Source organism: Armigeres subalbatus, chromosome 2, assembly GCF_024139115.2.
Source record: "Armigeres subalbatus isolate Guangzhou_Male chromosome 2, GZ_Asu_2, whole genome shotgun sequence".
In the NCBI taxonomy this organism is placed as follows: Eukaryota; Metazoa; Arthropoda; class Insecta; order Diptera; family Culicidae; genus Armigeres; species Armigeres subalbatus.
In genome coordinates, this window is record NC_085140.1 from 373,614,104 (window position 1) to 373,629,096 (window position 14,993).

The window sequence follows — 14,993 nt, forward strand, 5'->3', positions numbered from 1 at the left end:
CACAGTGAACGGACACAGCGAACACTGATTGCATCGCACCGAGGCTGGACTTTGGGGAACTATACAGTGCTCCGGGGAAAAAAACCCCATTCAACATCGGTTGGGCCGTGTTTCGTCCTCGTAGTGTTTCGGTGAACCCGGTAGCGCCGGCCCGGGGACGGTGCGTGACACAGTTATCAATTTTTGACTCGAACTTAAAGTGTTAAATTGGTGAATCTCTACCTGAAGAAAATCGTCTGAAAGAAAAAGGATTTTTGAAATTTCCAAGATGTCGTCGGTCGCATTCATCAGGCGCGCGTCGGCGCAGTAGCCGTTATCCTTCTCTCCGGGCTTCCGTCTTCCGTATCATCTTTATCGCTTTCCACCCCCTGTGACGTCGTCGGTTCGTCACTTCTAGTTGCTTTGTGTAAACATTTGTCCTGGCGTATGGGAGTGTATTTCTTACGCTGTACTGAGAAGTGAATATTATTAAAATTACATCGAGATTATATGTTTTCACGTGAAATTCGTTCAAAAAGGAACTAATATAGGTCGCTGTTTCGTTAAATCAATGATGGATGAAATCATCACTTAAAATATTTTACAGGTTTTACAGACACGAACTTCTTTTTTAACTAAATTTATTTTCTAATTATCTAATACATGCATTCATCTCTTAAACTAGGTGTTTCGTGTTTTCTTAACACTATTATCCTTATTTGCTATGATACATTTTTAATTTAATTAATTACATTTAATTATTGCCTCTTGCAGTTAGGTATTTTCCTTTGAAGGAATTACAAAGTTTTTAACTCCTAAACTGAACCTAATTTATACTAAGGGTACAAGGAGCTAATCGTTGCAATAGAAAATTGCAACGCTTTTTGTCTAACATTGGATATTATTTTATTGGACATTTGTTGCAATGTCTCAATATTAGAAATTCGATAATAAAGTTCATTTGTACTATACCACGGAGGCAACTACAGAATAGTGCCTGAGGTGCCTTCTTTCTGGTATTGCAGTAACTTGTTCATATTGGCACAGGATACAACATGGCTAATCTAAAAATTAATAAAAGTTTTTTTTGTTTATAAGTGGACGTAAACATTTAATATATTTGTTACATTTGGCTTGAATGGCTTCAATGTGATTTTTGAGTCCTAAATATTTAGCTTCGCTAGACCAATTGATTGGAACCCCATTCATAGTGACAGACACAGTCTGCTAGAAGGCTTCAAATAAGACGCTCTTAGCTTATGTGGGAAAACTATAATGAGTTATGGAAGCATTCGGGGAAATTTTCCATTTTTGCAAGTAAGTGGGGAAAATGTCCAAACTTGTTTGCAATCTACTACAAATGATACGATGGCTTCGCCCTTTGGCTGAAAGGCCCGTGCCATCTGCAAACAAAGATTTTTGACACCCTGGTGGTAAATCAGGTAAGTTAGAAGTAAAAATGTTATACGATATGGGCCCCAGTATGCTCCAGTATTCTGATAGTTTACCTGCAGTGAGCGATCTGATAAATAATTTTGGATCAGTTTAATAATGTACAGAGGAAAATTAAAATTCATTTTACATTTTACAATCAAACCTTCATACCAAACACTGTCAAATGCTTTCTATATATCAAGAAGGGCAACTCCAGTCGAATATCCTTCAGATTTGTTGAGCCGAATTAAATTGAAGAAAGCAAACTGATTGGGCGATAACTAGAAGCCTCAGCTGGATTTTGTCCCGCTTCAAAATTGGAACAACTTTGGCGTTTTTCCATTTATCAGGGAAGTATGCCAATTGAAAACATTTGTTAAATAAATTAACCAAAAAAGATAAAGAACTCTCAGGAAGTTTTTTGATAAGAATGTCTTCGGACCTCCGTGTGATCTGATCCTAGTGAGACCTAAACTAAAATTATGGGCACTCTCAAACTGGTGAGAAAGTTTTTGAGCCTTTTTGCCATTTGTTAATAAAACTTTATATCCCTCTTTAAGCATTGGAATTGGCTTTTGAGGTTCTTTTTAAAAGAATTTTCGTTAACTTCCAAAAGGGTTTCAAACAGGGATCCAACAGGGATCATTTTGCAAATCTCGCCACATAACTTTCAAAGCGGGATCGCGAGTTCTTTGGTATTGCCTTCGCCTCACATTTCAAGATGGATCAGTAAGCTGAAGATACCGAGAATATCGACATCAAAATTCCTATCGATTTATACAAATCTCAATCAGCTCTATGATAACTAAAAGTAGAGCTGTTTTCATTTTAAATGGATTCTTGTGAGATTTCAAATGACACAGGAAGGTGATCAAAGTCAAATGCAGCATGTAGACTGGCCCAGATTACTATGGGGAGAAAAAAATGTTGTCTAATTCCACGGGGCACCCCCTAGGATTGTGTCTTTGGGTGAGAAAATCAATCTCTGAAAATTTCAGCTCAATCGCTTGTTGCATAAGCTGGCGCATTTGATTTGAAGTTTGTATGGGGATTTCAGCCAAAATGTATAGGAAAATACACCTCCGTCACTCATTCGATCTGGAAATTGGTTCTGATTGCTCGATTGACCTCAGAATTGCAAAAACGGCAGTTGGTATGCTACAGAACAATTTCACAGAACATTGTACGATGATTAAATGAACTTTTATATAATTTTCGGCTGATTTATTAGGAGCTGATTTGTGTATTTTTGGGTTTTTTGATCGAATCGCAAACCGAATCTAATAATCGTAGTTTGGATACTTCGGTTAAATCCAACTGATTTACCATTTCAGTGATTTTGTGTTTAGTGTATTTATTCTGAACGTTGGAAATTTCACTTAGAGAATCAACGATTTCCTGTATGGCTACTTCCGTTACATGATGCTTTGTAAGAAGTTTCAAAAAAAGGCACGACACTATTCTTTCCACTGAAAATGAAGCATTCTCAGTTGTTTCGTTTTCGTTTTCGTCACTTTTTTCATAGACATCGTCACTTTTTCATAGACATCGTGATTTTTTCTGGCTGAACAGAACTGGTACCAATCACTGGAGTTACTGGAATGTTCCGCAGTTGTTTGAGATCGAACTTATGAGCGTAGAGGTTATGTAACCTCAAACTATTGAACGTCGCAAAAGGCTTTCTTCGCGGACATCTAAAAGGGCAGTATACAGGCTGACCTTTGGATATATGATTCTGGGCATGTTTTAAAATTCTTTTGATTTCCGTCTCTTGGAAGTCACACGAAGCAATGGTACATTTTCGAACTGGACCATGATTTTTGAGCCATGACGCTGCCGAAGATGCCTCCGGAAGGACGAGTAAGACTTGAATATAATCGCACAATTATCCATCGGACACTTGAAATAACCAGAATTTCGATGGATGCGAATATGTTGCAAAAAATCCACAAGGTTTCCACTTAGATTCCCACACGCGCACTCAATTTTATTCGACATTTTTACTATTTTTCATTACCTCGTTTCAAAAACATGCACAATGCGAAATGGCTGCCGACACTTATGAAATCAAACGTCAATAAGAGCTGAAGCAGTAGCACAAAAAATACAATGAAAGACCTGTAAAATTCAAACGAATATGATGGAAAATTAAAATGGAAGCTTAAAATTAAGTCACTTGTGATTCATTTTTATATCTACACTGAAAAATCAAATGAATCAAACGTAAAAATATTTTATTTGTTCATAGGATAGGATTTCAGTTATATTGAATGGAAAAATACATCACATTTTAAATTGTGTTATATTTTTTTCGGTTATGTTATAAATTACGTTACATGTAAATTTAAATTATTTTTACTGTGTATATTTTTTCGGGAAAGGGTCGTTTGACCAAATTATGTTCAGCTTTTTTGGTCTTCTAAATCGTAGTTTTATAGTAGTTTTATAAACACACATGAATATTATGAAACCAAAACCAAACCAAATCGAAACAATAACGATTAAAACAATAATGGATTTAAAAATGCATGATTTATTGCTCATCAGATATTTTCAAATAAAGTGAGAAAAATATTAACGAACTTAGTATTCAGAAAGAATATAAAATCGGCTATAACAATTATTATAAAAATCCTCCATAAGTTTAGGAAAACTAGAACCATACATCTGAATTTCTAAACAAATCCTCTCTGAAATAATATTTATTATAAAATAGGCAGAAAAATTAGTATGCAAGCTTTCTCCAGGGATTCCTTCGACAATTGCTCCTAGCATTCTATCCGAAATTCTATCAGGGATTCTTTAGGAATGCCTCCAGCAACTTCTTCGCCAGTGTCTTCAGGAATTCCACCATAAATTTTGCCGGGAATTGATCCGAAAATTCCACCATTATTTACTCCAACAAAATCTTCACGAACTTCTTCATAAGTTCTGCAGAAATCCCTGCAATAATTCAGATAACTTCGTGCTGTTTCCCATAGTTTTTAAGAATAAGAATATTCCGTGGAAATTCTGCAGAATTGCCAGTAAATATTCCTGAGAATTTCACGAAAAACCTTCGAATTTCTTGTGTAAATTCTATAAAATTTTCCGTAAATTGTTTCGAATAATTTCTTGTGAAAATTTCAAAGAATTCCTTCAGGAATTTCACCGGAAATTTATACAGAAATTCGGCAGTTCCTCTGAAAATTCTTCCGGGAATTTCGGCAGAATTGGAATTTATTTAGGCTTCTTCAGGAATTTCTTAGCGAGCTCCTCAGGGAACTCTCCGGGAGGTCCTCTGATGATGATGATGATGGTCCAGCTACAAACCCCAACAAGGTTTCAGCTAGACGAGATTTGTCTATAAGACGAATTCTCTTGTTTCCGAGAATGCTTCTGGTAGTTTCTCCGGGATTCCTTTGAAAATTCTCCCGGAAGTTTCTTCAGAAATTCTTCCAGAAAATTCCCCTCCGGGAGTTTCACCGGCAGTTTCTCCGGGTGTTTCTCTGAAAAGGAACTCCCAGAGTAATTTACGGAGGAACTCCCGGGGGATTTTCTATAGGAATTCCCGGAGAAATTATCAGAGGAATTCTCGGAGGAACTGCCGGTGGAACTTCTGGAGGAATTTATTGAAGAACTACAGGAAGAATTTCCAGAGGAAATCCTGGAGGAACTCTCGTAAGAATTCTAGGATGAAGTTCCGTAAGAATTTCAGGAGGAACTCCTGGAAGAATTCTTAAAAGAACCTCCCGGAGGAATTCTCGTAAGAACTCCCAGAGAAATTCTCCGAGGAACTTCTGGAGGTGGAACTTCAGAGGAACATCCGGTGGAATACTTTAGAGGAAGAGAAAAAATATTGCTGAAGGAACTGCCGAAATCCCATTTCCCGTGAAATTCCTGCCAATTATCGTGAAGTTCCTGGAGGTATTACCGGAGAATTCATTGGAAAAACTCCTGGAAGAACTCCCGGAGGAACTCCCACAAGCACTTCCGGAGGAATTCCCACATGGAAGTCCTGAAATAATTCTTAGAGAAGTTCCTCAAGGAATTTCCGAAAAAATATCTGAAGGAATTCCCAGAAAAATACCAGGAGGAATTAATGCAGAAATTCCCAGATGAAATCATGAAAGTATTCCCAAATAAATTGCTGAAGAGGATTTTCGGATTGTTCCAAAGAAATTTCTGGAAGAACTCAGATATCCGTGTGAATTCCGAGTGAAGTCCGGAAGGAATTCTAATACCTTTCCGTGGAAAATCTCCTGGAGAAATTCCTGGAGAAGTACATGAAGAAACTCCCGAAAAGTACCTGTAAGAATTTCTGGAGAAATACTTAGACGAATTCCAGGAGAAATTCATGAAGATATTTCTAGAGGATTTCTTGAAGGATATTTTGAAGTAATTGCGAAAAGAATTCCAGATTGGAATGATTTCGCTATTGAATGTTTGGAGGTATACCCGGAGAATTTCCTGGAAGTAATCCCGGAGGAATTAAAGGAAGAGTTCCGAGAGGAATGTCCGGAGAAGTTCCTAGAAGAATTTTCGAAGGAATTTCTTAGGGAAATTCTTAGGGAAATTTTTCTGCCGATAAGTCTCCACTGTCAAAACATTTACCGTGATTGGGCTTACACTTCAGGATTTTGCTTCGGGTTTTGATAATCTGCGAATCCGCGCCCGTGCTTCAGTTTACACTTCTGGGTTTTAATTCGGATTTCTTTATACAAACACATACGAGAGACAAGAGGAAAAGATAGCGAAAAAAGGGAGATTTAGCGAGATGAAGGGAGAGAGTACATGAGAGAGATTGAGTGGGAGAGTGAGAAAAACAAAATGAGTGAGCGTGTGAGTGAGAGTGAGTAAGCGAGTGAGGGTGAGGGTGGAAGTGAGTGAGTCAAAGTGTTAGTAAGTGAGTGAGAGTGAATGAGTGAATGGATGAATGAGTGATTGAGTGTGTGAGTGGATGAGAACTAGTGAGTGAGTGTGTATGTGTGAGATTTAGTGAGTGAGAATGAGTGTGTATGTGGGAGATTGTGTGTATGAGCATGAGTGAGTGTGAGATTGTGTGAGTGAGCGAGAGTGTGTGGGTGAGAGAGAGTGAGTAAGATTAAGTGATTGAGTGGGATTGAGTAAGTTGGTGAGTGAGTGAGGATGAGTGAGTGAGAATGAGTGAGTGAGTAAGAATTAGTAAGTGACTTTTCACTTTTCACTTCTTACTATTAATTTCTCACTTTATTCTTCTTACTTCTCATTTCCAATTCCCACTTCTCACTTCTCACTATTAATTTCTTCACACAACTCATTTTTCACTTCTTTTCTCACTCCTCACTTCACACTTTTTACTTCTCATTTTTCTTTTCTCACGTCTCATTCTCACTACTCACCACACAACTAATTTCTCACTTCTCAATTCTAATTTTACACTTCTTACTTCTTATTCTCACTGCTCACTTCTCACTTCTTATACTCACTTCTTACTTATCACTATTCACTTCTTCACTTTCTCACAATTCATTTCTCAGTTCTCATTTTTCACTTTTCATTAGTCACTTTTCACTTTTCTTTTCTCACTCTCACTTTTCATTTTTCCGTTTTCACTTCTCGCGTCTCATTCTCTCTACTCACTACACTACTCATTTGACACTTTTCACTTCTAATTTTACTTTTCTTATTTCTTATTCTCTCTGCTCACTTTTCCTTTCTCGCATTACAACATGCATGTTTTCCATTTTTCTGTTAAAGAGCTCAATGAGTACTACTACTTTTAGGAAAATGGCGTATACGTCACTTTTCTACATCAACATTTTGCTGCAAAGCTTTAAAACCAAAGTTTTTTTGCTGCTGTCAACTCAAATTTCGAGACGAGCCAGCCTTGGGCTGAAAGTCTCCCTAAGGCTTGAGTGTGTAAATATCTTCTGCACTTCATAAATATTTAGTGAAATATATTGACAAAAACTAAGAATTGATGTCATTTAAATGCGTCGGTTTTATCACGTAAAACAGTGAGCTCCGTAAAAATCAAATAATATTTGCTTCTCAGCACACCGTGTCCTGGCAATTGAATGAAAGGATAATGTTTTCCCATCCACAACCGATAGGAGTTCCAGTTGATCCTGTTCCGAAACGAGTGGCAGCCACGCACGAAAGGATATTCGTATGACTTTGATACTGATTTTGCTGTTTTTGAAAAACATTTGCGTATTTTTTAACAAATTGGTTTTGCGTTGTTACAACTCGTTCCTGATTCATCCGAATAATAACCACCTGGAGAACGGTGGTAAGCACGGTGGGAACCGATATCGATCCCGAACGGTTGGCAACCATAAAATCTATTACAACGATAAGGACCTGCTGGTACGCCCAAGACGATCTCGGCGTCTCCGCAACGAACAGCTGCAGCAACAATTACTGGGCGCTAGAGATAGCTACGGAAAGTCCTACTATTGAGCGAAACCCATGGAAGAGAGCCTAAAAACGTGACGCACCTAGTTAGACACCATAGAAAATAGTAATTGAATTACCCAGTCAACCAAAATAGACGTTCGTCAGATTACGGATCGAAATATTATCATTAATCGATCTTTACCACCCCAGCATTTAAGTGGAATTAAATCCTCCATTGATAAAAGTTCGCTGACCTTCCGTTTTCCCAGCACAAACTCAAACGTCCATTCGGAGGGAGAAAGAGTGAAAAACCACTTGTCGCAACGGAAACCTTTGGCTGCTAGGGTGATACTCATTGAATGAAATGGCTTAGAGAGAATTCCTTCTTCCGTAGAATTAAATTATCAACTCTCCCGAACCGAGCACCAATGACCATTCAGGACAACCGTGGCAGTAACTCCAGCACTCATACCCAAAACCAGCACGGGTCTAGCTCGAGCTCGTCGAGCAGCTCTACCACTTCCGGTGTCGGAACAAGTAACCATGCGAGAGTGACGGCGCGCGGTCCCGTTTTGTCCAGTAATGGTCCCGGCTCCACAGGAGAACCAGGATCGGCTGCCGGCGGTACCGCTTCCAGCCGTCCTGAGATGGATAACGAACTAGCGGAAGCGGCGGCAGCGGCGGCGACATCAGCTTCGGCAAGCGAAGATAACAACAACCACTACCGAGGGGAGAGGCCTCTGCAAAATGGCTGCGAGGATAAGTGGAGCTGGAGCAAGCGGGACCGCTCGAAGGAGGTGTGGCTCAGTGGCACCAACAATCGGACGGTGCACTTTCACCCGAACTGGAGCAAGGGCACGGCCGGGATTCGGGGCACTCGGGTGCTCAACAATGGGCGCTACTACTGGGAGCTAAGTGTGTCGCAGCGGGTGTTCGGGACGAGGTGAGTAGAAAATTCCCTAATTATAAGGATGGAAAGCATGAGCGTGCAATGCTTCTTCACGCGGGTTGGCATGTGTTTGTGTGAATGATGTGTGGTGTTGTGATGGAAAGCGGAATAGGGAGAAAATAGGAAAATCGATAGGATGACGACAGTTTTGCCTTTCTCGTACAACAAAGTTGTACCGAAAGGCTATCATTTCACTCCAAAATCGAACTTTTTATAGAAGTCTCGGAGACCCATGATGTTATATACCAATCGACTCAGCTCGTCGAACTGAACAAATGTCTGTCTGTCCGTGTGTATGTGTGTGTGTGTGTGCACACGAAAACCGAAAAACATTAGCCAATTTTTCATATAGTTATTCTTAACCGATTTTCTCGCAACAAGTTGCCATCGACAGGGGACAAAGCCTTGTTGATCACTATTGAATTTGAAAACGATCGACCATTGCGTTTAAAAGTTATTAAGAAAATGGAATCGAATTATATAAGCGCCATATAAGGTTGGTGTCTTGGCTAAATGCGAGAAAGGCAGTATCGCCACTCGGTGAATTAAGTTGGGTTTTTGTTGTCTGTTTCAGCGGAAGAAGTGGGGTGTGCAACACTTGTTGTTGTGAATGGATTATTTTTAATAGCATATATTTTGGTTTTGTGAGTGATGAAATGAATCAAATTCCTTGGAAACATGTTAACTTACTGTACTTCAGTACTACAATCATTGTACACTTTGTCCCACATTAATAGGTACACCTCATATTTTTAAATTTACTTATTTATTTCGTCAACCGACGTAAACTAGTACCGTATACATGTTTTTTATGCTTTTTAAATACGTTATTATCTTCTTCTTCTTCTTCTTCTTCTATTTATATACATAAAAATGAATTTCTGTCTGTCTGAACCTTATAGACTCGGAAAGTACTGAACCGATCGGCGTGAAAATTTGTATGTAGAGCTTTTTTGGGCCAAGGAAGGTTCTTAAAATAGTTCGAGACCCCTCCTCTCTTTGGAAAGGTGGGGGGGGGGGGCTCCCATACAAATGAAACACCACTTTCATCTCGAGAATTAATAAAGCAAATGGAACCAAATTTGGCATATGGAGGTTTTGGAAGGGAAGATATGTTTCTGTGGGGGTTTGAAACCTCTCCTCCTTCTAGAAAGGGGGGCTCCCATACAAATGAACCAAAAATTTCTGCATAACTCGAGAACTAATCAGAGAATAAATCAATTTTAGACGAAACAAAGTTCGTCGGGTCTGCTAGTAATGTATAAAAATAAAAATAGACTGGTTAAATAGTGCATAATTTTGCAATGTAATTTTAACATGTGTAGGTTTCAGATCGTGAGAAAATATTTTTTTAGGTTCTGCCGATACATTGAGAAGACAATAGTTTCGTAGTGTTGATTATAGATGGCCATCATCTGATTGACCGGTCCGAATTTGGCATAGTTTGTGCGACAGTGATTAGTTGAAAATATTTGTCGATGGCGCAGTTGTCGAGATGGTATGTAGAAATTTAATTTCGATAAAATATTTGTTGAATCAATACGCTGCGAAACTATATCGTTAACAAAAGAAACCATTGCAATTTTCCGACGCTTTTTCAATGTTTGAACGTTGGAACGTTTGGAACAGAAAGCAATTAATTTCCATGTTATCAAGAAATATTCCACAGCTCAACAACCCATAAAACGAATCTGAATCTACCTTTGGATAGTTTTGAAATGATATCCATCAAACAATTTGAACACTCATCCAGACTAATTAAGCAAATCGTATTTTTGTTACTGCTGTTTCATTGTTGGGTGCCCATTATAGCACTCAAATGAGTGTATAATTAATTTTATGCAACTTATTTGAGTGCTGTAATGGTAATTAAAGCACTTATTTCGTTGGTATGGAAAAGAAGGCGTTTCTTGACTTAATCACGAACTGTAATACCAGGTATTATGATCCAGAATTGCAAAAAGTGTTTTTCCAATCTGCAGTAAAACGTGGATGACTTTTAAACGAATAGAGATAGAAGGTTACTATTTTTAGCAAAATGTTCGTTATAAAATTCCTATATCTTTCTATATATACATTATTATGGATACCTATTTTGGATGCAATAATTGAAAAATATATAGAAAAATTCATCAATTCAGGGCATTTAAAGCATCAGTGAAAAATATATGGAGCTAAAACATGCCGTATTAATGTCTTACCATAAAGTATAGGTCCGAGGTTAAATGTAAAAAATATAAAATGGATGGGTTTCATTGATTTTTTCTGATATACCGTTTTTTCGATGTTACCTACAAAAAATGCACTTTTTTCATAAAATGTGTCGAAGCTACCCCTAAACGTCATTTCCCAGAGTTGTAGAACAATTTTTCTTTTGTTATACCCTAAGCTTTCATTTGAGGGTTGAGCCCCCAACATTCCAGGCTTTGTCCAATTTTGTAGACTCACTTTTTGGAACATAGCATTACCCGATTTACTTGCACCAAGTTGCATTCGACGGGGAATGCGGTTCAATTGTTTGCTATTGAAAATTGGCTCGATTGGACATTGCATTTCGGAATTGTTGAAAAATCATTGTTTTTTCCAAAGGTCCCCACCCCGAAAAAAAGTTTTCCAATGTTAAGGTCATCTTTGTTCCCTATTTCCAAAAAGAGCTTCATATCATCTGCATAGGTTGTACTTTAAGTTTGTCGAGAATAAAGGAAATGTCGTTTACATATATTATGAATAATAGGGGTTCCAAATGAGAGCCCTGGGAACACCGAAAGTAACTTGAATGTGTTTTGATCTATTGTTGTTAAATTTTATAATTAATTGGCGATTAGTTAAGTAGGATTCAAGCCATTGAAGGAGTCCAGGCTCAATTCCAGTTTTTTTTTCAATTTTTTAACCTTTTTCTTGAGAAGAAGCCCTTCGAGCTTTTGCATTAATTGAGGTACCCCCTATATTTTTTTTGCTGTAAATGAAAATAATCGTAGCTCTTAAGATATATGAAAAATGGATCTAAAATGAAAAATGGAAAAGCCTAACGAAACATTTGGCTCTCCATAATATTGACTAAAATTTTTATTTTCTTTGAAACTACGCAATTCAAAGTAAATTCATACTTCCTACAGAACTTTTTTGATTATTGGAGGCTTCCGAGCGTATTGAAAGAAGGCTTCCGAGCCTCTTGAAAGGCGGTTTTCGATCCACCTTAAAGGAAGCTGTGTGGCCCCAAATGGTTGGAGCGAATTGTTGTGACAGCAGCTCTCCGTGGGTGCGTGTGCACGCCACGGAGGTCTGACCAGTACACCCAAAAAAATCTGCACGTTCTTTCCACCTGAAAAAATACGTAGGTTTTTTCCACCTGAAATTCACGTAACTTTTACCTGATTTTCCGATAGAAATTTCATTCTACGTGAAAATCAGGTAAGTTCTACCTGAGTTTTGGATAGAATTCACCGGACACGTAAGTTTCACCTGAATTTTTCTGAAGCATTTGCAGCTACGTGTGCACGTAAAATGTACCTGAAAATTCAGGTGGAAACAACGTTTAGATTATTTGGAGTGTAGAGGATGAGTCATGGCTTGCTGCGCACTGATCGACATGCTGTGGTGTTAATGTATAATCACACGCTGATGGTAATATACTCAAACCCCACATTTCCCTTCTTCTCTCCTTAAAAAAGGCAAAAAAAATCCTCTAGCATGGAACGCATTGATTTTTTAAAGTTATTTACGCGAGACGAAGATTAACATATTGCTTTTGAGAAACCGATGATTTCCTTTGAAAACTGAACTCCAAAATAAACTTGTATGATCATCGTGGTTTTCAATCGCATAACAACGAAATGCAAGTCAATACGTTGTATCATTAAAATGTTAAACTAAATTGGTAATTGATCTCACAAAAAACATTTTAAATTGTAGCAATTATCTAAATATCTTATACCGTTCATTAAATCCAACTATCAGCTTCATATACAGTAATACCAGCAAGCTGACCTTCAACATATCGATGTTGAACTTGCTAACAACCGCTTAGAACATGTGTTCCCAAACTGTGGGCCGCGACTCCCAGGGAGTTCGTGGGCTGATCAATGATGGGTTGCGAAAGACGAATCTTGATTCATTATTTTGTCCCTATTTTGTCCCACAAATCTATCACAGCCATTAGATTTGGATCTATGTAGTGAATGGAGAACAATAAATTTTGAGATTTTGTCAAATACAATGAAATCCAATCAAATCCAATCCAATGCTAATAAAAATCCAAGCTACATTCAATCCAAATCCAATCAACATCCAATCCTAATCCAATCTAAATCCGTTCCAAATCCAAATCCAATCAAATGCAATTCTAATCCAAATCTAAATCAAATCCAATTCAAATCTAATCCAAATCCAATTCAAATCCATTCCAATCAAATCCAAATCCAAACAAAATCTAATCCAAATCCTATCTAAATCCAATCCAAATCCATTCCTCATTCAATTCAAATCCGTTCCACATCCTTTCCAAATCCACTGAAATCAAAATCTAATCCAAATCCGATCTAAATCCAATCTAAATATGTTCCAAATCCAAATTCAATCAAATGCAATTCTAATCCAAATCTAAATCAAATCTAATCAAAATCTAATCCATATCCAATCAAATCCAACCAAAATCTATTCCAAATCCGTTCGAATTCCAAATCATTTCCAATCCATTCAAAGTAATATAATGATGGGATATGAAGCAATTCATAATGGTTTGTTCAATCTAACGCGAACTTAATTTTATTCAAATTCTTCAATTCTTCAACTTCAAGATAATATATTAAGCCTTCCAAACAACTTTGTAGCATGCGATAGACCTCCTTATCTCTCAGATTTCGTTAAAACTAGCTTAACTGGTAGTCTCATGTACACTAAAGTCGCTAAGTTATGCATTTCAAACTAAATTTATTTTAACCAAAATAAATGCTTCCATGACCCACCTTGAGATTTTCTAGATTGTCAATTTTTTTTCTCGGCAGTCTCCCAGACACGCCTTGTGGTATTGCAAACCACAAACCAGCGGTCTCCCATGCTTTGTGATTTTCCAAACCACAATCCATTTTCCAGCAGTCTCCCAGACGCGCTTTGTGATTTTCCAAACCACAATCCATTTTCCAGCGGTCTTCCAGACGCGCTTTGTGGTTTTACAAACCACAATCCATTTTCCAGCAGTCTCCCAGACGCGCTTTGTGATTTTCCAAACCACAATCCATTTTCCAGCGGTCTTCCAGACGCGCTTTGTGATTTTCCAAACCACAATCCATTTTCCAGCGATCTTCCAGACACGCGTTGTGATTTTTCAAACCACAATCCATTTTCCAGCGGTCTTCCAGACACGCTTTGTTATTTTCCAACCCCAATCCATTTTCCAGCGTCTTGAAAAGAGTCTTCCGAGCTTATTGAATGGCGGCTTTTGAGCCCCTGAAAAGAGGGTTCGGAGTATCTTGAATAAAAACTTTTGAGCCTTCCAAGCCCCTTGAATGGCGGCTCTTTAGCCACTTAAATGGAGGCATTGGAGTATCTTGATTCGACGCTTCCGAGCCTCTTGAAAGGAGCCTTCCGAGCATTTAAAAAAGTCTTTTAAACCTTTTAAAAGAAAGCTTGCAAGCCATTCAAAAGGATGCTTCGGAGTATCTTGAATGGGGGCTTTCAAGCGTCTTAAAAAAATAATTCCGGGCCTCTGAAAGGAAGGCTTCGAGCCTTTTGAAAGAAGGAGGCTTCCGAGCCTTTTGTAAGCCTTCCGAGCCTTCTGGATGAAAACAAAATTAAAAAATGTTTCTGAGGCCCTTGAAAGAAGGCTTTCGAGCCATTTAAAATGAGGATTCTGAGCATCTTGAAAGGACGCTTCTGAGCCTTTCGAGAGTACGGTTCCAAGCCTCTTGAAGAAGAATTCCGAGCCTCGTTTAGGGATGGCTTCCGAGCCATTTGAAAGGAGCCTTCTGAGCCGTTTGAAAAGAGCTTTCCGAGCATTTTAAAAGAAGAGAAAAAAGAGAAAGCGTAAAAAAGAAAGCTTAAAAGAATACTTCCAGGCCTCTATAAAGAAGGCTTCCAAGTATCCTTAATGTATAAGTGCACGTCGAGCAATGCAGTATCGGTTTCGATACAGTTTTTGTTTCGTTTTTTCAAGAGGATCATGACAAGGTCCCGCTATTTAGACCCTGCAAAGAGAATAATCTCATTGAAGGCGCGCCCCTTATCAATCTTTTCTTGAAAACATAGAACAGTAATACTGTTATTTTGCCGGAGC

At 38.2% G+C, this 14,993-nt stretch overlaps 1 protein-coding gene across 3 annotated transcripts in view; it reads left to right on the top strand.

Annotated features, from left to right (window-relative positions):
• The window catches only part of LOC134213089 (SPRY domain-containing SOCS box protein 3), a 36,179-nt gene continuing 21,186 nt past the window's right edge, over positions 1 to 14,993 (top strand). Inside the window, exons 1-2 of one of the 3 annotated variants that reach the window (XM_062691674.1) lie at positions 1 to 424; positions 7,488 to 8,716. In XM_062691674.1, coding sequence (XP_062547658.1) covers positions 8,133 to 8,716 — 584 coding nt within the window. In that variant the 5' untranslated portion in view covers positions 1 to 424; positions 7,488 to 8,132. The remainder of the gene's footprint in view (positions 425 to 7,487; positions 8,717 to 14,993) is intronic. The other 2 variants (XM_062691670.1, XM_062691671.1) reach the window with 2 other exon arrangements.